Below are 23,569 nucleotides of genomic sequence, written 5' to 3'. Positions count from 1 at the left end.
TGGTGTCGAGGAAGCCACCTTCTCTCTTCCTCTTCTTGTTCATTGCTTTTTTTTTTTTTTTTTTCTGTAGCGGAGGTCCAGAGTGAAATAGAGAGGATCTTTGAGCTGGCCAGGTCTCTACAGCTGGTGGTTTTGGATGCAGACACCATTAACCACCCGGCGCAGCTTATCAAGACCTCATTAGCGCCCATTATCGTCCACGTGAAAGTATCCTCACCTAAGGTAAGATTGAAGGCTCAGACAAGAGACAGACTCTTTCTATTCTCTTTCTATTCTCACGTTTGTTTAATACTCTTAACAGGATACTATACACCAATCAGCCACAACATTATGACCACTGACAGGGGAAGTGAATAACATTGACCATCTTGTGACAATTCAATGTTCTGCTGGGAAACTTTCGGACCTGGCATTCATTCATTGGTGTGGATGTTACTTAGACATGTAGCACCCACCTAGACCAGACCAGGCACCCCCACCCCATAGCAATGACACTCCTTGATGGCAGCAGCCATCCCCAGCAGGATGCAGACACACAAAAACGCTTTAGGAACAACTCACAAAGGTGTTGACCTGGCATCCAAATTTACTGGATCCCAAACTGATCAAGTATCTGTGGGATGATCCGCAGAGACCCCTCCCCTCAAAGGCCCCCCACTAACAACATTGTGTTACCAGACACCACAGGACACCCTCAGAAGGCCCATGTCCATTCTCGGATGAGTCACAACTGTTTTGGAGGCACCTAAAATATTAGGAAGGTGGTCATAATGTTATGCCTGATCTATGTTTATAGTCTTAAAGCTCTTTAGGATTAACATTCTTCAAAACAATATGTGAGTTTTAGTTTAATTTCCTTTTTATTTACATTTCTAAGTGAACTATGAGGAAACCCGTCCAGGCAGTGAGTCTAAAGCAGAAGGCATGACTGTTACTCTGAGTTACGGGAGCAGTGACAGGCGTGTTATTACTTGCGTTGTTCCGATTTTCTGGAAATATATCTCCTCTCGCAAACTTGCATGTGGCAGATTTATTTAATGTCGGGAGGACCATTTTAAATGGGCAGGAGATGGTGATAAAGAGGCCCGTCGAGCTAATATGGTGGCCGGTTTACGGCCCAGTAGGTCTTTGTAGTCTGTGTGTGTTCCATATTTGGAGATATTCCCCATGTGCTTCCCCACAGGTCCTGCAGCGGCTCATCAAATCAAGAGGGAAATCTCAAAGCAAACACTTGAACGTGCAGCTTGTCGCGGCAGAAAAACTGTCACAGTGTCCCTCCGTGAGTAAAAAAAACTTGAAAAAAATAATTTAAAACGTAAAAGAGCAGCAAGTTTGTTTTATTTTGAAGCCGTCGGTGGTAAAACTTTATAAAGAAATCCATATGCAGCACCAGCAGCTACACTGTCTCCACTTCCTCTCCCTCCTCAGGAGATGTTTGATATTATTTTGGACGAGAACCAGCTGGAAGATGCGTGCGAACACCTGGCGGAGTACCTGGAGGCATACTGGCGTGCTACACACACTTCACTTAGCACGCCACTCAACCCCCTGCTGGGACGCAATCTGGGCTCCACTGCTCTCTCCCCGTATCCGGCTGCCATTCAGGTGAACGTTTCAGGCTGAAGAAATAACATTGCCTTGTATTACTTTCCTTTGGTTAGTTAAAGTTTGAACTCCCGGATGATTTATGGGTGTGTGTAATGAACCACAACTTCACATGTGTCTGTCTTCAGAGGAAAACATTCCATTACTCTGAGTTAATACCAAGCCACAAGTCATTTTTTTAATGGCAGCCAGCGCTATGAAACTGAATACTGGTGCTTGACACTTGTCGCTGCAGGACGGGCATGACAAACCAAAGTTGAGCCGGTTACTTAGGTTACACATTGCACTCAGTGTAGTTAAACAAAGGTGGTTATGAAGGAAGAACAATTCACTAACAAGACCAAACCTCAGTATGTACCGAGAAGTTTATTTTGAAAGGTAGGGGATGGGATGCGAGGAGCCCAATGGTGGTCCTCCGATGTTCAGATAGAGGAACCCAGGGAGTGAGATTCAGGGTGTTGGCATATCACTGGAAGCTTCGGCTCCCCCGGTTCCTGCAGTGAGATTGTAAAGGAGAAGAAAGAACAGAGAGACGGTTGGGGTGGGGGTTGAGAACTGAGCCAAATGGACGAGGGGAGGTTAGACGTGCCTGCATATGCAGGCGTGGGTAATTGGATGTTTGAGGCGTGGACTTGTTCCTGAACTTCATAAAACGGGGTATATATACAGATGGTGTTATTTGTTAATTAAGTCATTAAGTGTCACGTTTTCTGTCACGGTTTAGTTTCTTGGGTTTGTTTATTGTATTTTGTTAATGTCTCGGTTTTTCATAGTCATGGTTTAGTGTTTAGTTTTTCAGTTTTCTGTTTCCTGTTTTATTTTGTTAAATTCTTGATTTCCTGTGGTGTTCAGTGTTTTCCTTTTGATTAGATCATTGGTTTCACCTTGTGTTATTTCTTGATTTGCTTCACCTGTGTCTCGTCACCTCTGTTCCTCGTGTGTGTATATATAGCCCTGCCTTCCCCTTTGTTCCTTGTCGTGTTATACTGTTTATCTGCCACGTTTCATGTCATATTTTTTTTATGTTTGCCATGCCATAGTTTCATGTCTTGTTCTAGTTTTTTCATAGTGTTTTGGTTTTTGGATTTCCTGCCACCTCGGCAGCGCTTTTGGTTTTGTTATCTTTGGTCTTTTTTTTATTAAATATCTTTTTTTTTTTGCCTACTTCTGCCTTCAAAGTACTGCATTTGGGTCCGAAACTCCCATCCCCGCTACCCCTTCGTGACATTAAGTTAAAAATGTGTGTGTCTATGTCACACATACAGCAGTATTCACGGTGAGAAAGAGTTTGTACAAGTTAAAGAGGAACAGGACGGTGCAGTTAAACTGTAAATATGAGTATAATAATGTGTCACAGAAGTAGGTGCTATTGGAAGGGGACTGCTAGTGTTCATTAGAGTGACGTCCTGAAACTATTCATGCCTTGTTGTTTTTGGCGTACAGTGCTCCGTAGCGCCTACCAGAGGGTGGACTTGAATCAGGCTCTCTGTTGTGGAAACAAACCCGTCTTCAGTGTGACAGGGGGACATGCTGTGACACATCAGCCAGTCCCGCTCACTTTTAAACCTAATGACGACATAAGGTTGCAGCTCAGGTTGTATAACACCCGACTGGGGCCTTCCTGTGTGGAGTTTGCATGTTCTCCCTGTGTCTGCGTAGGTTCTCTCCGGGTACTCCGGCTTCCTCCCACCATCCAAAGACATGCTGGCTGAGCTCTCTTCTTTGCTGTTAATGGAAGCGACTCTTTATATGCATAAAAGTGTCTCCTTTTGTTTATTTTTACCATCCAACTCTGCAGCTCTTCGCACATTTGAAGCGTCTCCTGGTCCATGGTTTTGGGTTTTATTGCACATTTCCTGTACGCTGGAGGTTTCTTTGACGGCAAAAGTTATTCATTCCGTGGAACTTGTTTACTAAGGTGTAAATTTAAATTAGTCATTGGCATACTTTAATACAGTCCAACTCTCTTCAGATCATAGCTTCACAGGACAACTGGATGAATGCCATCTGCTAATGAACGGGAGACCACAGGAAAAGTTCCAGGAATGGGGCCAGATTGTGCCTTTTACTTTTCTCACACCTATTCAAAGTTGGTTTGATATCTATTTATATATAACTGTTATATAGCTATAGATATATAGTGGGCACAGTTACATGTTGGTTAGCACTGATGCCTCACAGCAAGAAAGTTCTGGGTTCCGTGTGGGTTCTCTCCAGGTACTCCGGCTTCCTCCCACCGTCCAAAGACACGCTCGTTAGATTAATTGGTGACTGGCGACCTGTCCAGGGTGTACCCCGCCCCTCGCCCAATGACTGCTGGGATAGGCTCCAACCCTCGAGAGGACAAGCAGTGACAGAAGACGAATGAATGAATATTGCAGTCGTAAAAAAGTAGTTGTAAATGTTTGCAGCTTACTTATTGGTGGAGGTCCACTCTTCAGTCCATTACAATTGTTCGCTGTGGAAAAATAAATAAAAAAAACAATCTCCTGACAAATTTTACAACCATATTTGATGACTATATGCAGCAGTTAAAGTAAATTAGTAAATAATTTTATATGCAGTGCTGTAAGAGAAAAAATAATAAAAAGCAGCACCAGCCTTCTAGGAACAGTTTCTCCAGGAAGTACCAGGATGTTTTCCGAGTATCTCGAAGAACCTGCCTTCTGGCGGCTCAAGTCTCAAGTTTCAGTGTCTCCTCTCGCTTCATGTATTTTCAGACTGAGAGATCGGGGCTCTGTTGCAACCACTGCTCCTTGCTCTTTTTGTCTCTGATCAGGGCTCTTTATGACTCTGTCTGTGTGTGTGTGTGTGTGTGTGTGCAGTTGTTTCTATGCTGCTGAATGAATTCAGGACTGATCTTGATGTCACTGCGCGGCAGATAAGAATCTTTGCGTTTCTCAGTACGGACGAGACAACAGTTTCTGACGAAAACCAGATATTATTTTGCAGTTACGAAACCTTAATCCTTCAAGGGACGTCTACCATTCTTCACTGCTGCAGCTTCTCAGAAAACAAAGTGCTTTCTGGGATTTCTGTTAAAGCCCGATACTTCAAACTCTGACTCATGAGTCCAGAGCGCCAGAAATCAAACAAGAGGCTTTTTGGTTGTAAGTTTTCCTTTTGAAGACCACTTTCCATCAGAGTGTAGGTGGGTAGGCCAGGGTCAGGCTGATTTTTACCACCTGTGAGCTCAGCTTAAGGTGCTGCTGGACATCATTTGATTTTAAAGGGAGGTCATCTTGATGCATCTGTTGTGCTCAGCCAACCACTTTATTTCTAACTTACAAAAGCACCATAGTCTAAACTGTCTAAAATATTATATTCCATCTCATATTTACACATAAAATGAACAACTATCACATGTAAATTCATGAATCACACGTAATATAGGTTCTGTTTAAGTGTAATGCTACATATAATCAGTATATCCTCTCTCAAACAGGCCCAAAGAAACCGAAACAGCAACCACACGACGGACCTTTCCCCCGTCGAACGCCGCAGCCTGATGCCCGCCGACGAGAACTACCACAACGAGCGAGCGCGGAAGAATCGCAACCGCATGTCCTCGGGCTCCCAGCACAGCCGGGACCACTCTCCTCTGGTGGAGGAGGATTACCAGGACCCCTACCAGGACTCTTACAAGCCTCACCGCAACCGAGGATCCCCGGGAGGCTACAACCAGGACTCCAGGCACCGGCTTTGAGCTGCGGCCCTGCTGTTAACAAAGCGCGGGCCCGCCTTTCTTTAACGCAAACCACCACGAACAGGAGAGCTGAAGCGGCTCTGACGTGACACGATGAAACTACTACACTCATGTGGACTGTAACAACCTCTTATTTCTGTGTAGTACCTCATTTGCACCCCCTTTGGCCTCAGCTCCTGCCAAATGGGCGTTTGGAACAAAAAAATAATAATAAAGAATCCTGCTCTTGCTTAGATGTGAACGAGGGAGTGGAGATGAAAGTAGCACGAGAGCAGAAACGTAATGTTTTAAAGGGAAGGCTGAAGCTGGGCCTGATTTGAAAAACGCTAGCAAGGGAAAGTGTGGGGCGTAGGCTCCTCTGGACCCTTCCCACTATCTCAGCTGTTACTGTAGCATGCAGGTAGGACTGTAATTACAGGCCTGACTCAAGCCGGTGCCAGACAGCATCCAGCAGTGATGATGAGCACAGAACTTGTTTGCACGCGTCCGGGAGCTCGTAGAAGCAGAGTGTAATGCATCTGTAACGCTCCTCAAGTTTGTGTGGCACCGTCCTCGATGTGAGTGTAATAAACCCCCCCCGTGAAAGCTTGTTCCCAGATTTTATTAATTTGTTTTTGAAGTGACATGGATGGTGTTGTGGTGTTCTCTTCAGGGTTCATGCGGTAGCTTCACGTGCCCCCATGTTCTTTTTTGTTTTCTCCAACTTTTGCCACATCGTGACCGAAACGTAAAAGTCATGCAGATACTATAATATATTTCAAAAGCTCCAAACCTCAGGAACGAGAGGTCGTTTAGACCTAGAAGTGTAGCGTTTATGTTCTTACCCATCCGATGGGATTTTGATTCTGGGCGTCGTGTTAAGTTGTTGAGAGATTTTATGATTTAGCCGTCACAAGAAAGCTATAAAACAAGGAGGAACGCTTCCAGCAAAGGAGTCACTGGATCGTTTTTTTTTCACGAACCACTCATTTATTAACTGCACTCATCTGCCATGTGTTTAGCAGCATTTGAGATTCATAGAATTGGATTTTAGCAAGTGGCTTATATTGAGGGCTTCCATGTGTAAATACAGATAAAATATTTAAAAGGAGAGAGAGTTTAATTTATTTTAAGTTCACTACGTTAAATCACATTCCATCTGTTTAATTTCTTTAAAATCTTCGCGTACACATATTAATTATCCTTTATTATTAAAGGTTTCATAAAATAAACAGAGTAGCAATTTAACAGACCCCTCTTTCACTTGACTGGCTAGGACCGCTGCATTTGTCCTATTACATGCTACTTTCACAGAAATTAAAGCAGCGAGCTGCAATTCGAGTTTCTACGTGTGCTACAGGATTGATATATCACCATATTTTAATGACATATCTTTGTATCTTGTAATTTTTAGATATTAAAACTCTCATGTTGAGTTTTATTTTTTTTCTTCTCCCCCCCCCCCCCCCCCCTTTTTTCAGTTCATAGGCCAGAGCTGCCGTTATCGCAGCGGTTCTGGAAAACAAGGACGATGGACAAGGAGACTTCTGTTCTTATCTGCCATATACAGTAGCTTTTGTTGTTGTTGTTTCGAGAAGAAAAAAAAACAAAAAAAACAGTGGAGCATACGCAACAATTTAAAAGATCTGAATACTGCCTGTGAGAGAATGATGCATCGATTAGAAGTTTGTGTGCACTGTCATTTTACAATTGTAATGAAATAAACTGCCCTTATGCCGTTGTATGAATGGTACTGTGCTTATTTTTTTTTATTTTTTTTTATCCTGCTCTAAAATACACTACACCTGTCTTAATAATTTTGATGCAAAATCTAAAATGTATTATATGATATCAAAATATTAAAAAAAATGCTTGTTTTTCTTACCAACAATGAAAAGTAATTTATTATTCATATAAGTAAAGTCTGTTACGTTAAAGATGTAATAATTTATATTTAATTATTAAACTTCACATACTAATATAATATAATATAATATAATATAATATAATTTAATATAATATAATATAATATAATATAATATAATATAATATAATATAATATAATTTTTCTTTCAGTCTGTAGTTCTGTCATCGGCTCCAAGGCACCCCTTGTGCGCATGCGCAAGACTGACAGCGCATCGCACTTCACAACAGCCAGCTGACACCAAGGAGCTAGCACCAGCGGTGGTTGTCGTTTTGGTTTTGTTTTAACCGTCCCACTTGACATATGCTGCCCGTGTGACAGACATAGTCGAGATTAATTCCTAACAAGTATGGCGGTCGCTCTCAAGCGCCTTGACAGCTCTCCGTCGGCGTAGTTAGCGAGGTGAGCTAGCCAGCTAGCCAGCCGTCTGTAGGTAAAGTTTAATAGCGCTGGGTATCACCACGGCTAGCTAGCTAACTTGCATCGGATTCTTACAAGCTGGCATCGAAGTCCTCCGCCGTCAGCCATGGGGATACTGTTCACGAAGCTATGGAGGCTTTTTAATCACCAAGGTAAGAGTGGCGTCGTGGCATATATATCGCGAAACTGTCGGAAAAAACGGGAGCTAATTTGGCTCGGGTTGGTCAGAGAAGGCCCGTTGGTCTGCTGCTTTCTTATTAGCCGAGGAACCAGGCAGCTTTCTGTTCATGACGCTCTATAAGATGTGTCTTATGATGTCTGCTGTGTGTGGCTTTACGTTTTCCACATTCAATTCTTGCTGTTTCGCCTTTTTATTGGCAAAAAAAATAAATAAAACCTCGCTCTTAGCACACCGTCTCTGGCTTAACTTTGTGTTAGATTATTAATGCAGGTAGCTGAAACCTAGTCTGTGCTCGGTGCCCGGTGATCTTGAATCATTGTGAAACCTCCTGTAACACGAATCCCGGCGTATGGTCCAGTGTTTTGCCCCGGTGACCGGTATTGTGACTGGAGGTGGCCACACACACACACACACACACACACACACACACACACACACACAAAGCACACTGTAGACAGCCTCATCAGCAGAATGCTGCGGGGCCAACAAGTCCCAATGAATGACTTTAGAGTGAATCACACTGCCTCTGTAATGTCCATGTAATCACATCACCTTATCAGTGTCACGTCAAGAATTCAAAGTGCACCGGCATTCATTCATTCATTCATTCATACATACTACATTCGCTTGGCCTCTCCAAATCAGGGTTAGAGTTCAACTATCCGGTTTTGTTTTGTCGTGGCACGACAATGACTGTGACGTCCGGACAACAAAGCCCGTATATATATATATCTCTTTCAGATCTAACAATGCTTCAGTGAACTTTGCTCCGTTTCCCGTCCTGTCCCCGGAGCCTGTAAAGCTTTTATTGTAACCCCTGCATCTAGTCTGGGGTTAGTCTCGCCGTGGCCGCCGTCCCCAGCTGATTGATTCAACCTTTGTGTGACAACAGTAGTTCATTTACAGAGAGGAAAACTTGTGATTCCTGTATGTGGTTTGAACGTTAAGGTCCTGACTTAACAACGTCCCATGATGTTCTTCCAGTTCTGTCGATTATTACCAAAAAGAAAAAAAAAAATAATAAAAGAAACCATTTTTAGCTGACACGCTTGGCAACAGGTGGGATACGAGATAGAGAAGAGGCAAAATCAGTTCCTCCCAAGAGTTTGAGCATATCTAACCATCACTCTGCACGGTACAGTGGTGTCCAATAGCGTTTGCCCACTTCCTGATTTTGTCACACCAGATCAAACAAACACATTTACATATGAGACAGATAACATGTAAACACAAAATCCAGTTTTTAAATGAATTTATTATGAAGGGGGAAAACCAAACCTACATGGCCCTGTGTGGAAAAAGCGATTGCCCCCCTAAACCTGATAACTGGTTGGGCCACCCTTAGCAGCAACAACTGCAGTCAAGCGTTTGCCATAACTTGAGACGAGTCCTTTACAGCGCCGTGGAGGAATTTTGGCCCACTCATCTTCGTAGAATTGTTGTAATTCAGCCACACTGGAGGGTTTTTCAAGCATGAACCGCCTTTTTAAGGTCGCGCCACTGCATCTCAATAGGATTCAGGTCAGGACTTTGACTAGGCCTCTCCAAAGTCTTCATTTTGTTTTCCGTTCAGAGGTGGACTTGCTGTAGCCTGGTCGTTACCATCCTACGTTTCCGCCCGAAATTTGATTTCGGTCTGGCACGTTAGTCTGGCCCAATTGCACTTCCGCGGTTCGCGTGTAACCGCGCCAATCAGCGAACAGTTGAGTGATGACGCGGAACTCGCCTGCCGAGTTGCTTGTAGTCCAGCCAGCGAAGCTTGTAGTTCAACAGCATAGCAACAATGGCGACGGAGGAAGAGACGCCGGAAGCCATCCGCGAAGTTGTCTCAACTCTCGAGAGCATCACGGAATTAAAACCAGAACAAGAGGCGCTTGTCTTGTCAATTTTATAAATGGCAAGGACGTCGTAGCTCTCCTTCCAACTGGCTTTGGGAAAAGTTTGATTTATTTAACTGGAAGCGGAAGTGGTAAGCGTAAGAGCCTGAACTCCGGCGCACAATATGCGTCATTACCAAACGTTGCTGGTTGGTTAAGGGAACTCCAATGATTTTAAACCTCAAAATAAGCATCCGCCCATTACGGAGACAGATTCCTATTACATTGGGCCAGACTAACGTGCCAGACCGAAATCTAATTTCGGGCGGAAACGTAGGATGGTAATGACCAGGCTAACATTGGAGGGTTTTCAAGCATGAACCGCCTTTTTTAAGGTCGTGCCACTGCATCTCAATAGGATTCAGGTCAGGACTTTGACTAGGCCTCTCCAGAGTCTTCATTCTGTTTTCCGTTCAGCCGTTCAGAGGTGGACTTGCTGGTGTTGTTTTGGATCATTGTCCTGCTGCAGAACCCAAGTTCAGCTTGAGATCACGAACAGATAACCAGATGTTCTCCTTCAGGATTTTTTAGTAGACAGCAGCAAGTCTTGCAGGTCCTGAAGCGGCGAAACAGCCCCAGACTGTCACCATATTTTACTGTTGGTATGATGTTCTTTTTCTGAAATGCTTTGTTACTTTTACGCCAAATGTAACGGGACACACACCTTCCAGACAGTTCAGCTTTTGTCCCGTCAGTCCACAGAGCATTTTGGAGTATCTTGGAGCTCATCAATATGTTTTCTGGCAAAACTGAGACGAGCCTTTATGTTCTTTTTGCTCAGCGGTGGTTTTTCGTCTTGGAACTCCGCCATGCAGGTCATTTTTTTGCCCAGTCTCTTTCACCGACCTTAACTGGGGCAGTTGAGGCCTGCAGTTCTGTTCTTTGGATGTTGTTGTGGGGTCTTTTGTGACCTCTTGGATGAGTCGTCGCTGTGCTCTTCGGGTTATTTTGGAAGGTTCGCCGCTGTTTTCGCCATTTGTGGGATAACGGCTCTCACTGTGGTTCCACAAAGTTTTAAACATGGATTTACAACCTTTTCCAGACTGATATAGACCTCAGTTACTTTCTTTCTCATTGGTTCACAACCTTTTCCAGACTGATATAGACCTCAGTTACTTTCTTTCTCATTGGTTCCTGAATTTCTTTGGATCTTGGCGTGATGTCTAGCTGTTGAGGAGGAGGATCTTTTGGTCTACTTCACGTTGTCAGGCAGGTCCTATTTAAGTGATTTCTTCACAGGTGTGGCAGTAATTAGGCCCGGGTGTGGCTAGAGAAATTCTTTTTCACACAGGAACATTTTCCCCCTTGATAATGAAAATCTTCATTTAAAAAAACTGCATTTTGTGTTTACTTGTGTTATCTTTGTCTTACGTTTAGATTAGTTTGATGATCTGAAACATTACGTGTGACAAACATGCCACAAAAGAAAAAGAAATCAGCAAGTTGGCGAACACTTTTTAACCACACTCCATTTGTCAAGCACAAATTGACCAAAATAGACAATATATATTTGCATGATATTGGTAATTATAATACAAATCTTGTTGGAAGTTTGCTTTAGGTGATGGGGAGCCAGTAGGAGCGTACCATCCCTGTGCAGTGTGCATTAAAAAGATGTTAACAGCAACTTATCTCGCACCTGCATAAACTTCACGTTTGATGCCACTGCTTTTTTCGCACCAGCTTCTTTCAGTTGCAGTGCGGTAGACACCGTTGTGAGATGTGTGTTGTGTCTAGTCTGTGATGTATCTGCTGGAATAATGTTCCTCCTCCTCGTTGCCACCACAGCTGCTGTGGGTTCAGCGTTGTGAACGTTGCATACGCAGGGGGCCGCAAAAATTAGGGTCACAGACACTGAACAATGTTAGCACAATACCTAAAAGTCTGTTGGAGCCATTGCCCTGTATGCTCATATCAACAGAAGACCATACGTGCATATGTTTGTGTGATGCTTGGCTTTTTCCACAGACCAAACACAAAGATAGTTCTGATAAACCGTACGCATGTTTAACACCGGAACAACGCTTTGATTTAAATCTCCTTCTGTCATGCTCGAACGTTTTTTGATTACCCATTTGAACATTACCACCAGTCGCACCAACCAGACTTTGTTCCTCATCTGCCCTCATCTTCCTGTCTCGTCACATGAAACATGGCAATTGTTCGATTTAAAAAACAGCCTTTAGTGCTGCTCCCGATGCGTGAAACTTGGCGTCATGTCACAAAAGATTTACAGAAAAGCAACCGCCACTTTGATCTCTGTCGCTGTGTCATCTTTCGCCTGCCTTTATCGCGTCCTTGTGCTGACTGCAGGACCTCTTTCTACCTCTCGTCAATTCAGCGTATCAGCCGCGAGATAGCAATCGATCCTGGTTGTCACATCTTGTTTGTCTTATTCGCAGGTAAAGCCTGTGTTTGTTAGAGAGAGACGCTATAGATGCCGTCTCCGCAGCTGCTGCTGCTGCTGGCACGCGCTTCTGAAAACCCACCCACTAACGCATCTACAGCTGTGAAAAGCACGCCGTTCACAATGTCCCAGTGGCGCTACATGTGCGAAGCTACACAATTCGGTATCAAAGGATAGCGTTAGACACAGAAAAGGCTGTTGTTTAACCGTCTCAAAGCACCGTCCCACATAAAATTAAAAAAAACGCCTTTTAAACATATTACTCGTCTAAGTTTACATAAGAGTCTTGCATCAGACCGTCACCAGCTCTTAACCCACATACTGATGTTGGTCTTTGTCTTTATTTTCTTTCAGAGCACAAAGTCATTATTGTGGGCCTAGACAATGCTGGCAAGACCACAATTCTTTACCAGTTGTAAGTATTGAAATAAGCTTCTCTTTTCACAACAAACGGCGTAAATAAGAATTGCACATGGCCATTTTGTGAAGGGTGCTTTACCCGCTCATAACTTCACATTTTTTCATTGTAGCTCAATGAATGAAGTGGTGCACACTTCCCCAACGATTGGGAGCAACGTGGAGGAGATCGTCGTCAATAACACTCATTTCCTGATGTGGGACATCGGGGGTCAGGAGTCCCTTCGGTCGTCGTGGAACACGTACTACACGAACACGGAGGTAACTCTGACGGGCCGACTGTGTATCAGAGGAGGACTGCTGAGATTCTTGAGACGTCTAATTAAAATAGTGGAACTGTCTGAGCTATATATAGACTGTTAAATGGTTGAGACTGATGACTGATGAGTGTATACAAAAGGAAGAGCAAACCAGTAAAAGGAAAGTGCAGTATGGGATGATACTGATAAGGTCTGAGACGCTATATAAGGTATATCAATGTACATCCAAAAGACGTATGGGATACAACAATACGATCCACCCTGCAGAAGAAAGAAGACTAGAAAAAAAATGAATAGGGAGAGTATGTCATCTGCATCTTCTTCATTTACAGCTGTGTTATAAACTGCATAGACTCTCTATATACATATATACAGTATGTGCTGCTGGCAGAACCCCACAGCTGCAAAATTTGTTCACGTGTATTGCCATTTCTACTGCTGTGTGTGGTTTGTAAGACAGGAACCTGGTTTAAAAAAAAAAAAACCCTATGTTCTGCTTTGATCAACATGTTAAACACCTGAAGGAGCTTTCTCAGAGATAGACAGGAAAGGAAATCCTGCGTTTTGTGTTTTGTTTTGATCGCATTATGGTGCTTGCCACATCTCAGATGCAGCTTTGCCTTACAAATTTGAGTCCACTCTGTACATAATATATTAATATGTGTATATAGTGTATTATTTCTCAGCCTAAACATATCAAGAAACTATTTTTGACACCTGTTACCTGCAGTTTGCATTTTTTTTCCCCCAACACAGCACACTTTAAATCAGCACACTGTTAGGTCTCATTTCTTTCACGTAATTGAGAATGTCTGCAGTCATTCTGGTCTGGCAAAGTTGACATCTTCTTTAATTAATTGTCAATTATTTCTCTCTGTCTTCTTTTGACTAGTTTGTAATTGTGGTGGTCGACAGCACAGACAGAGAAAGGATCTCCGTGACCAAAGAAGAACTCTACAGAATGCTAGCACATGAAGTGAGTAGCACAAAAACGTAATGGCAAAATAAAACTGTATTATTTGTGTTCATACAAGTTTACATTGTTTTTTTTTTTATATATATAAATGTAATAAAGTGTTATTTTAAATAGAATACAATTAAAATGCATAAAAATAAATTGTGCTCAGAGATGAGGCATCTAAAAGTGCACAATATCTGTAATTCTTTCCCCCCGGGCTCATATTTGACAATTTAAATTAGATAACGGTAGAAAAGGTGTTGATTATGTGATCCTTGTTTCTGCTTAGGACTTTTTTACTCATTTAAAATCCAAATGTTAAAAGAAACGTAGCCAAATTAGACATTTAATTGCCCCGTGCTATGAAATATATCAACAGATCTTTTGACTAATGCTATTGAGGCATACATCAATCTGCTATCAATCCATTTCTATTAACGCCTTACCTGTAGAATCACTGAGTGAGAGGTAGGAAGAGGTGGTGCAAGTCCATCTACCAACCTAACATGCATGTCTTTTGGGTTTTCCTTAGCTTTTAGAATATTTAACACCATTTCTTGTGGCTCTTGTTTACTTGCACAGCTTTTAATATGTAATACTGGTGACTGAGTTGAATGTAAGTCCACTCTCTGTGATTGTACACTCAGTTATTTCACCTCTTCGAATAAAAATGATAACGATCCGTGCCACGTCATCTTTTGATGCCTCTTATCTCTTCTTTTAGGACTTAAGAAAGGCCGGGCTGTTGATCTTTGCCAACAAGCAGGACGTAAAAGGCTGCATGTCTGTGGCTGAGATCTCCCAGAGCCTCCAGCTTACCTCTGTCAAAGACCACCAGTGGCACATCCAGGCCTGCTGCGCCCTCACTGGGGAGGGGTGAGAACTGCATTTATTACTCAGATATTATTATATGAGAAAAAGTACGACTTCAGTTTCTGTTTTAATACGTTAAAGGCACGCAGCTTTTATTTTAATGCTTGTCTGTATTTCTGTCCCCCTCTTGTCCACATCCCCCATTCCTCTATCTCTTTCCCCGTTGTCATTTTTTAACCCTCCAGGTTGTGCCAGGGTCTCGAGTGGATGATGTCCCGGCTGCGTGTGAGATGATGAACTTGATGACTTTGATTAGGAGTGCGCCCTTTCTGTTTTTTTTTGTTTTTGTTTTTTTTTTCTGCCTCCAGACGTGAGGATGAGAACGAGGGGGGGGTGAGGTCAGTTGATGGATGGCCCTCTCCTCTTTCCTGTGACGCTGACATAGGCAGACCGCTGCCGGGACGTTACATTCTCCTGTAATAATTTATTTTACGAGAAGACCTCTGAACAAAAAAAAAAAAAAACACACGACCTTTTCGGAAAGGACGATGGACAATAAAGAGACTCGAATTATTTAAATCTCTGCACGGTTTACCTTCAGCAAAACACACATGTCGGCAAAGTGTCGGACTCTGGAACTGTACATGGACTTGTTCTTCAGATGTGTGTGAGTCTAGCCCACGGTGGCCTTGCAGTATTGCCGGACTGGCTGTGGTGGTTTTTATTGCCCCCGCCCCCTCCCAACCCAACCCAACCCAACCCCACCCCACTCTGCCTCCCACCCCCGTGTGTACAGTCCAGTATTCTCTCTTAACTCGGTGCCTGCAGCAGAATGTTCAAGCGATGATGGTTGATGGTGACTGAAACATGCAGAAGGGAGGGTGGAATCACAAAGCGCCCTCCTCCTTTCAGTCCCTATGAATAATCACTGAAATAAAGTGTTTTTATCCGTTTCAGGTGAATTGCACTGTGTCATGAATGAGTATTTATTTCAGGTGACTCGCTAGAAAGCTCTTTTTATTCTTCGTAATTCATGTTTTTTGTTTCTGTCTTAGTCCTCTAGGGGGCAGAATGCGTCGCGTGAACTCATTGTCTTGTCGGGCGATGCTTTATCAGAGAGCAGAGCAGCTACAGGAGTAGAGTGGAGGCAGCCAAAGAGTAGGAAAGAAGAGGGATTCAGAAAGTGAAGACGAGACCTGCTCCTAAATGTAAGCAGCTCACAGTGAGTGCAGAGTAGTAAGGACTGTATATCAGTGTTGCCACATATAACAACACCCCCACCCACCCAGATCTGTTGTCATGGCAGTGTTGCTGCGAGGCAGTTGTGTTTTTTTTTTTTACAACGTCAGCAAACAGCCCCACCATTAACCACAATAATACTTTGACTTGTGATTATCCTTTCATCAGCAGCCTCATAAACACCGTAACGGCAAACACAGAGGAGCTCTCTTCTTTGCTGTGAATGGAAGCGACGCTCGATGTGCGTGAAAGCGTCTCCTTTTGTTTATTTTTATCATCTGACTCTGCAGCTCTTCGCACATTTGAAGCGTCTCTCGGTCCACAGTTTTGGGTTTTATTGCACATTTCCTGTGCACTGGAGGTTTCTTTGAAGGCAAAAGTGGAAGTTGTCTACCAAGGTGTAAATTTAAATTAGTCATCGGCATGTTTTAATACAGTCCAACTCTCTTCAGATCATAGCCTCACAAGACAACTGGATGAATTCCATCTGCTAATGAACGGGAGACCACAGGAAAAGTTCCAGGAATGGGGCCAGATTGTGCCTTTTACTTTTCTCACACCTATTCAAAGTTGGTTTGATATGTATTTATATATAACTGTGGCCGACTGGGCCTTTCTGTGTGTGGTTTGCATGTTTTCCCTGTGTCTGCGTGGGTTCTCTCCAGGTACTCCAGCTTCCTCCCACCGTCCAAAGACATGCTGGTTGGGTTCATTGGTGATTCTAAATTGGCCGTAGGTGTGAATATGCCGATGGCTGTGTGTTAGCTCACACCTATTCAAAGACAAGCCGACCATAACTCTTCACAGGACAAGCGGTTACAGAAGATGAATGACCAAAATACCAATTCCTTCAACACATTAGTGCTAATACAAACTCATTGACGTTCTCTAATTTTGTAATCATTTGCCACCAATGCACAGTCCGAATTTTGATGACCTCAGTTTGTTTTAGGCACTGATCAGTAACTTCTCAGACCTAGACATTATAATCACTGCAAATATGTGTTTATAAGGATTTATCCTTCGGTTTGTACAGGTCTAATATACACTCGCTTTCTAGTTCATTGAGTACACTAGTGAAAAGAAAAATGCATCCTAATGTAACAGCCTTGCACCGAATCCCCTTTAATGGCTGTTATGATGTCCTATTCATGTGGAAGTGGTGTCAGAAAGGGGTTAATTCAATTGTGTGATCATTTTGGAGGGTGTAGTTTGTGGTGCTGTATTGAATTAAGCGCAAAAGCTGTTTTATATCGTTTAGCCAAGCCCACTGACTAAAACGGAGCTGTCAAAAACGATAGAAACATGTGTCGTACAACTCAATACAGTTCAATGTTACTGCAAACCACAGCCTCCAAAATGAAAACAGATTTAGTGCCAAGACCGTGACATTAGTGACCAACCTTAGGCATCTCCTGTTTGCTACAGATCCACAGAGGCTCCTTAATCTGGAAGCCTTCCTGATTGTGAAACAACAACCTATCTTGATCAAGACGGGTCACTCTATAGCTGATCAGCCGGTTTAATTTTGGACTTTGTACCTCACTAGGATTCATTGTGTTCTTTTTGGCGTTAGCGGGATAAGATTTGCAGTTGGCAGTGTTTATGTTGTGGTTGTCTCCCCTGCAGCTGTTGTGTTTTTGGTCTCACCGGTCATCGGTCATTTTTTCCAGTGACTAAGCACCGTGTTGCCGCCCTCCCTGGGTGTCTTTGGCATTAGGAAGTCATTCTCCTGACTGCTACAACCATTAAAAGGCTCCCCCATTACATCTGAATTTGTCGTACATGTAAGTATTTTCATGGCCTGAAAAGTCTTCTCCGGCCATCTCTCAAAAAAAAAATAAAAAACTGTTTGTAGCATTGATGTTTGCACAAACCTGTAAGGGCTTTGTTTCTGGAGGAATGTGTTGCTGTTGAACTTGAACGTCATTATTTCATAAGCTATGCCAACGCAACGTGTACTTCTCTATTTGGGGCGAAAAGCAGAACTATCCAAGATTAAAATCTGAGCATCAGCCCTTCAACTTCTGCCTTCTTATCAACTTCTTGATGAGAAGTTGATGGACTGTGTAGACATCGGGGTTATTCTTCCATCCTGAAAAAGCTGAAGTCCTGTTCATTCATTCATCTTCTGTAACCGCTGGAGCCAATCTTAGCTATGCTACCCTGCACAGGTCTCCAGTCTATCGCAGGGCTGACACTGAATTCTTGTATATTTGGTAAATCTATTAAATTCATGTCATAAACCATGTGTAGATACCACTAGGAGCAGGTGATCTCAACCTTTAAAACACACTTTTTTATTTTTTATTTTAGTTTTGCAGATTAGGTGAGATCAGAACTGAACTGCAGGGATGTTGCTAATGAGGACCAAGCTGCAGTCAGCCCGGTGCATCACAGGACGGAGGGACACGACGGGGAGACATTCAGCTGTTGCCATCCATCTCGGTCCCCGGATAGCACCCTACTCCTGGCGCAAAAGAGCGAGAGTAAAGATATGGCATACCAGAGAGATACAAGTGTACACTTTTCATCCTCTGTCCTCTGTCCTCTGCATGTTTACAGTAAAATACAGCTAAATTTAACCGTATATGCAAATCGCCTCAGCTGTACGGTCTTATTGTAATATCTAGAAATAGATTTCGATGTATTTATAAAATATTCAAAAGCTTTGCATGCACTGAAAACACACGAACCGTGAGTGGCCTATCTGTCGCTTGTCCTGTAGTCTTCATTATGAAGAGATAATATGTGAAAATTGTTAGAATATAGGCTAGCATCTAGAGCTAGTAGTAGAGTCAGAGCTATACAGAAATATGCAGTACATCCAAACTTTGTTCAAATGCACAAAAGAACAATTAAAGTTGTAAGTTCGAGGAGAGATCGATTGGTAGGGTTAGGGTTAGGGTTAGGATGCAGTTGTTTGCATTGAACATGCCATGTATGCATTACGCAACTTCATAATTTGGCAATTTGTCTTCAGATTGAACTACTTTACATGCTAGGACGTGGCATGTTCATAAAAACCGAAAATATTGGGTCTGTTGTGGCGGCTCAAGTGCAAAAATAGAAAAACGGTTATCCAAGGACAAAAACCTGGCACTTGTGTTTCAGTGTAAACATCAAGTAGATTTAATAAAGAGTTGGAACAAACTCATACAGCCAGGCGGTGAGGAATAAGATGAGGGTTTTATTAGCACAGGAACATCACATGAACATTGCCCACACAGTGGACTAGTTGTCAGTCGTCTGAAATGTTTTCTATCTTGATGTCTTCGGTCTTCGTTCCAAAACATTACTCATCTACAGGCTCATCCCTACCCAGTTAGGATTGGTGATTTATCAGGAGTCATAATAATGTTTAGTAGCTGTTCACATGTGGTTCATGTTCTGTTCCTCGCCGTGTCTCTCAGGTCCTCAGTTTGATATTGACCTGATTTCTTGACAGGACGCAGCCAGCTCAGGGTCAGCTGACAGATGACCTCAACAGATCTGACACTCGCAGCCACGCTGGGCCCGAAGCTGGTCGCCTCATCTCATATTCTTAGATTTAATAATTAACAAAAATCAAAACAAAACAGTGGCATTATCTGTCAACTTCCCAACCGCCACGCTGCCATTCACTCTGGGTGGGTCGGTTGTAGTTTACGCTTGTCTTCTTGAGACCCCGCTGCCTTCCTCATAACTGTACCGCTGATGCATTAGCCTCAACAGGTGCTCCTTTCTGAAAGGATCACTTAGGTATATTTAGATTTTGAAACCTGAGAGTGCTGGCCTCTGATTGGCTGCGTCAGCCACATGATAACCTGGGTACAAACCGCAGCTGTGTGCTGTCGCCCAGTGTTTCTCTGGAGGGAAGCTGGGGAGGCTTTTGGCGGCTTGGGACACCATTAAACTTTAACATAACTGGTAAGCAAAGGAAAAGGATTCAAACAAACAAACAAACAAAAAAGAATGCCCTGCAAATCTGTCTATCTCTACACCCTGCATGGCTTTCCGTCTGCTCGGATATCCTTTGTTTCCATCCTCTGCTGCCATCTGCATCCAAGAAGAACTGACTGAGGAATAAGGAGTGCTAACTCTCCGTTGCACATTGAAGGAGTAACCAAACAGATCTGGAAGACTCAAGCAAGATCAGACCAGGCCCACGTTTGGATGTATCTGAAATTTCAGCTGCAGTCATCAGGCCATCTTCTTCCCAAAACCTCTGCACCTCTTGCCTGTTTTGTTCTTCTAAATCTACCTTTCTTTCGCCGTTCCATGGCAAAGAAAATCATATTTTATTTTAAAGACAGGGCAATCAAGTGCTAAAAAAGGTAGTTAGTATGTCATCCTATATTTAACCTGCAGCCTCAGAAGGCATTGCATCTCCATTTGCTAAACAGAGTCAACCAATCGGGCCGTGGCATTAGCTTACATGTCAAATAGCTGAAGCACTGTTGGGCAGCTGTCGCCAGCCTTCAGCCAGGAGGCGCAGCTCTTTGAGCCGTGTTGTGGCATGTCAGGGGAGGAGGGGTGGCTGTCACACATTCAAAAGGCAGGGGGGCCTATTATAATGCGCTCAGCGTCTCACCTTGCTAATCTACCCTTCTCCCTTGTCTGAGCTTTGATTGACACTGTTGTGCGGCGTTTCACATTTTGTCGTTTTGTTCAGGGGCTAATCACAAAGTTGGACTATCAGTTTGAGACCCTAGTGGATGGCAAGTGAGGCTTCGTTACTGTCAGGAAATACTGCGGGAATCTTTTGCTGGTATGACAAGAACATTGATTGAACATTTTTTTTCTTGCATGTGTTTGCTGTTTTGTTGTTATTATCATTATTATAATTTTTTTTGAATAAAGTAATCAGGGAGGGCTGGAAGCATCCTAAAATATCCCTGCAGCAGTTGTCCTTTCACGTCATGTCTAAACCCCAGTATACACTGTTTGAAACTGATGCTCCTGATAAAACATAGCTTGCCTCCCTGTTAGATGTGCTTTCCTGTGTATAAATATCAAAAATATGAATGTCAGACAAACATAATCTGCTTTTTTTTTCATTTATTTTCTGAAGAACCGTACCAAAAATGGCGGAAGTAGTGGAAGAATATGAGGAATTTGAGGAGGAGGAGGAGGAAATCATCGAGGAGGTTAGTGGACATCTTCTTTTTCAGCCTGCAGTAATAATGATTTGAAATTGAATTCATCCAGATAGAGGTAATCTGCTGGATAAGTGGCAGACTCTATGAATAGTTAAGTCAGTGACGAGTCCCCTTCCAGTCAGCAGTTCGTGTCCACGTCTGCTGGTATATCCCGTTTCAGACGGACACCTTCTGATGAGTTTTAAGTCCTCGGTTGGCCTAAACCATCAGCTGTAAATCAAATTCTATTTTATTGGCGTCCTTTTGAAGGTGCGTCTATCTTTACCTGAGCCCTCGCTTTTTAGCAAACTTGTGAAAATCTGTGATATAATCATTACAAAACAGCCAGGTAAAGTTATTTATTTCCACAGACCCCAAGCATATAACTTTACAACATTCATTCAGCTGGAATTTAGTTGCAGGCAAACATCATTCTCCAATATACCTATTGATGAACACATTTTACAACAACATAAAAAGATTGGATCACATACAACTTGGGGCTGTGCCAGTTTCTGGAAGTTTAGATTTTGTCTTTTGCCTCAAATGACCTGCTGAAAATCTGTCACACTCATCATTTAATTTTCTTTCCTCTGAATTATGTGATTAAACCTGAGATATTTTATCCTGCATTTTTTAAATCCATCTTGTGTATGAAATACTGTCATGTCACACTGTGCCAGTGTCCGATGGAAGAGTGAAAACAGAAGGCTAACACTTAATCCCGTATTTCCTGGCGAAATAGGATTAAAGTTAACCTCGTATTTGTTCATTCTTAATATTGCTGATATCTTATAGGGGAGGCCGAATGGTGGTTCTTGACTGTCACGATGTTTTTTTATCAGTCAACTGTTTTTGTTTTTTTAAATCATTTAACTCCCATATAACATATCAACGGTTTCGAGGAGATTTACCATCTTTACTGCAAAGATGTAAATCGTCTGGGAGGCGGGATACGTGGAAAATCAATACACTCTGGTTTCACTAGTACTTTCATCCAGACTGTGGAGAAAAAATTGCATTGTTTTCAGAAAGAACTGAGACGGCTTCTTATTTAATCTACAGAATGGGGAGAAACATAGTGCAGCTCAGGTCATAATACATAATATGTAAGAGACACACAATCACTTTAGAATTTAGAAAGCTGTAATGATTATATGATTTTAATTAATCCTTTATAACGATCTATTTTTATTTTTTTCCCTCTTAATTTAAAAAAAAATGACCCAACTTCCCGGGTCATTAACAGGGTGGAGTGTAGAGTTCGCCGTCTGGCATTCAGACAAATTTAGAAACCAACTTCTGCAGCACATTGGCAGAGAGATGGAGAGAGGAGGAAGACGTAGAGGGGGAGAAAGAGAGAGAGAGAGAGGGGAGAAAGTGAGACGAGGCACACTCTGATAGCCCGGAGGATGTTAACGTCACAGAGCTAGAAGTTTTCTTAGGGAAGGCGAACGCACAGAGGAACATGTCACTTTCGTGCAGAGTGCACAGTCATACGACTACGGTTCTCTCCTGTCTGATAGATCCAGATAGTGAAGCCTCTCACACATGTTGGTTAAAATGATTGAGATGTTCTTTCGCTCAGCTCTGGTTGTTCCTAGATTTCAGGTAGATTTGAAGGACGTTTGGCTCTATAGTTTATGCACCTATAAAAAGTTTCTCTGACCTGCGCAGGGGAAGTGTATTTCAGGCAGGCTGCAAGTTATGAGTCCTATTCGTGGAACAGTATATATTCCAGTGTGGGAATAACGTCACCTGATCAGAAAAGCACTCTTAAAGGTGTTGTTAGTATAAATAATAAAAGCTTCAAGAAAGTCAGTACAATAGAGATCAGTGGGGTTGTTATTTAAGCTATTTTTATCAATAAAAAGTTAGAAGAACTAAATTCTAAACCAGAATTGGATTGATTCCATTAAATGGGGGTGGGGGGGTATTTTTGTAATCCTATAAACCCACAAAAAGCCGCATGCGAGCAGAGACATGGAGATTATCAAGCTGTCCAAACAAGTTTGTGTACCGCCAGTGTGCCGTAGCAACTGATAACGGGAGCAATGGTCTATGAAACGACAAATAAGAATAGAATTATTGTCATGTGAGAGCCTGGTGTTTATAGACTCGGTGAGAGGATCAAAGATTTAGAGCTGACGGGCTCACGTAGCGTCGAGGATATTAATACGACTTTATCTTTTGTATAATACAAGCTTAATTAGTCAGAAATTACATCGTGCTGTAAGCCACCTCTGGGGATTCAAGCCTCGTATTTGAGCGGAGTTTATAGCAAGTCACAACAAAAAATCCCAGATGGCGGGAGCGTTGGAGAGAACAGCTAGTGATGGATGAACACCAGAGCTGTGGAAAAATCACCCTCAATCCACAAAAAAAAAAAAAAAAAAGAAATTCTGTGCTGCTTCTCCCATAACTTGTTTTGAAAACAGAGTGTTTCCTATATTTGTAATATGTTGAGCAGACTACATCGACGACTGTCTCTGAGCACAAGACTCAGGTCTTTCAGGTAAAAACACCTCCTCCCAAGGCGCAACAGTTCAGTGGGGCAGGGCACCCTTGTCTTCCCTTTGTCTTATGCCGACTCCGCCTCCTCGTCTGCATGCCTGTATGTGATAAGGTGCTGCTTTTGTTTCAGGGCCTTTAAAGTTACATTA

The 23,569-nt window shown here is 42.7% G+C and overlaps 3 protein-coding genes across 5 annotated transcripts in view; all 3 read left to right on the top strand.

The window, feature by feature from the left end:
- The window catches only part of cacnb4a (calcium channel, voltage-dependent, beta 4a subunit), a 28,082-nt gene extending 21,050 nt beyond the window's left edge, over nt 1-7,032 (top strand). For 2 of the 3 annotated variants that reach the window (XM_084545225.1, XM_084545224.1), the window contains exons 10-13: nt 71-222; nt 1,184-1,279; nt 1,429-1,605; nt 5,051-6,720. In XM_084545225.1, the coding sequence (XP_084401351.1) occupies nt 71-222; nt 1,184-1,279; nt 1,429-1,605; nt 5,051-5,311 (686 nt within the window). In that variant the 3' untranslated portion in view covers nt 5,312-6,720. Of the gene's footprint in view, nt 1-70; nt 223-1,183; nt 1,280-1,428; nt 1,606-5,050; nt 6,721-6,771 lie in introns of those variants that run through there. The other variant, XR_014699085.1, reaches the window with a different exon arrangement.
- Nucleotides 7,033-7,447: 415 nt separating this feature from the next.
- Nucleotides 7,448-15,509, top strand: arl5a (ADP-ribosylation factor-like 5A). Its single transcript, XM_084543997.1, has 6 exons — nt 7,448-7,786; nt 12,454-12,514; nt 12,630-12,777; nt 13,669-13,752; nt 14,459-14,610; nt 14,793-15,509. The coding sequence occupies exons 1-6, from the start codon at nt 7,741-7,743 to the stop codon at nt 14,839-14,841; spliced, it is 540 nt and encodes a 179-aa protein (XP_084400123.1). The 5' UTR covers nt 7,448-7,740; the 3' UTR covers nt 14,842-15,509.
- A 5,198-nt stretch (nt 15,510-20,707) lies between these two features.
- neb (nebulin) overlaps nt 20,708-23,569 on the top strand; it is a 55,340-nt gene continuing 52,478 nt past the window's right edge. The window contains exons 1-2 of the mRNA XM_084544688.1: nt 20,708-20,915; nt 23,377-23,421. Coding sequence (XP_084400814.1) covers nt 20,853-20,915; nt 23,377-23,421 — 108 coding nt within the window. The 5' untranslated portion in view covers nt 20,708-20,852. The remainder of the gene's footprint in view (nt 20,916-23,376; nt 23,422-23,569) is intronic.

This window comes from Chelon labrosus, assembly GCF_963514085.1.
Source record: "Chelon labrosus genome assembly, chromosome: 5".
Lineage (NCBI taxonomy): Eukaryota > Metazoa > Chordata > Actinopteri > Mugiliformes > Mugilidae > Chelon > Chelon labrosus.
The sequence above is the reverse complement of the archived record's forward strand: the minus strand, read 5'-3'. Positions and strand labels throughout refer to the sequence as shown.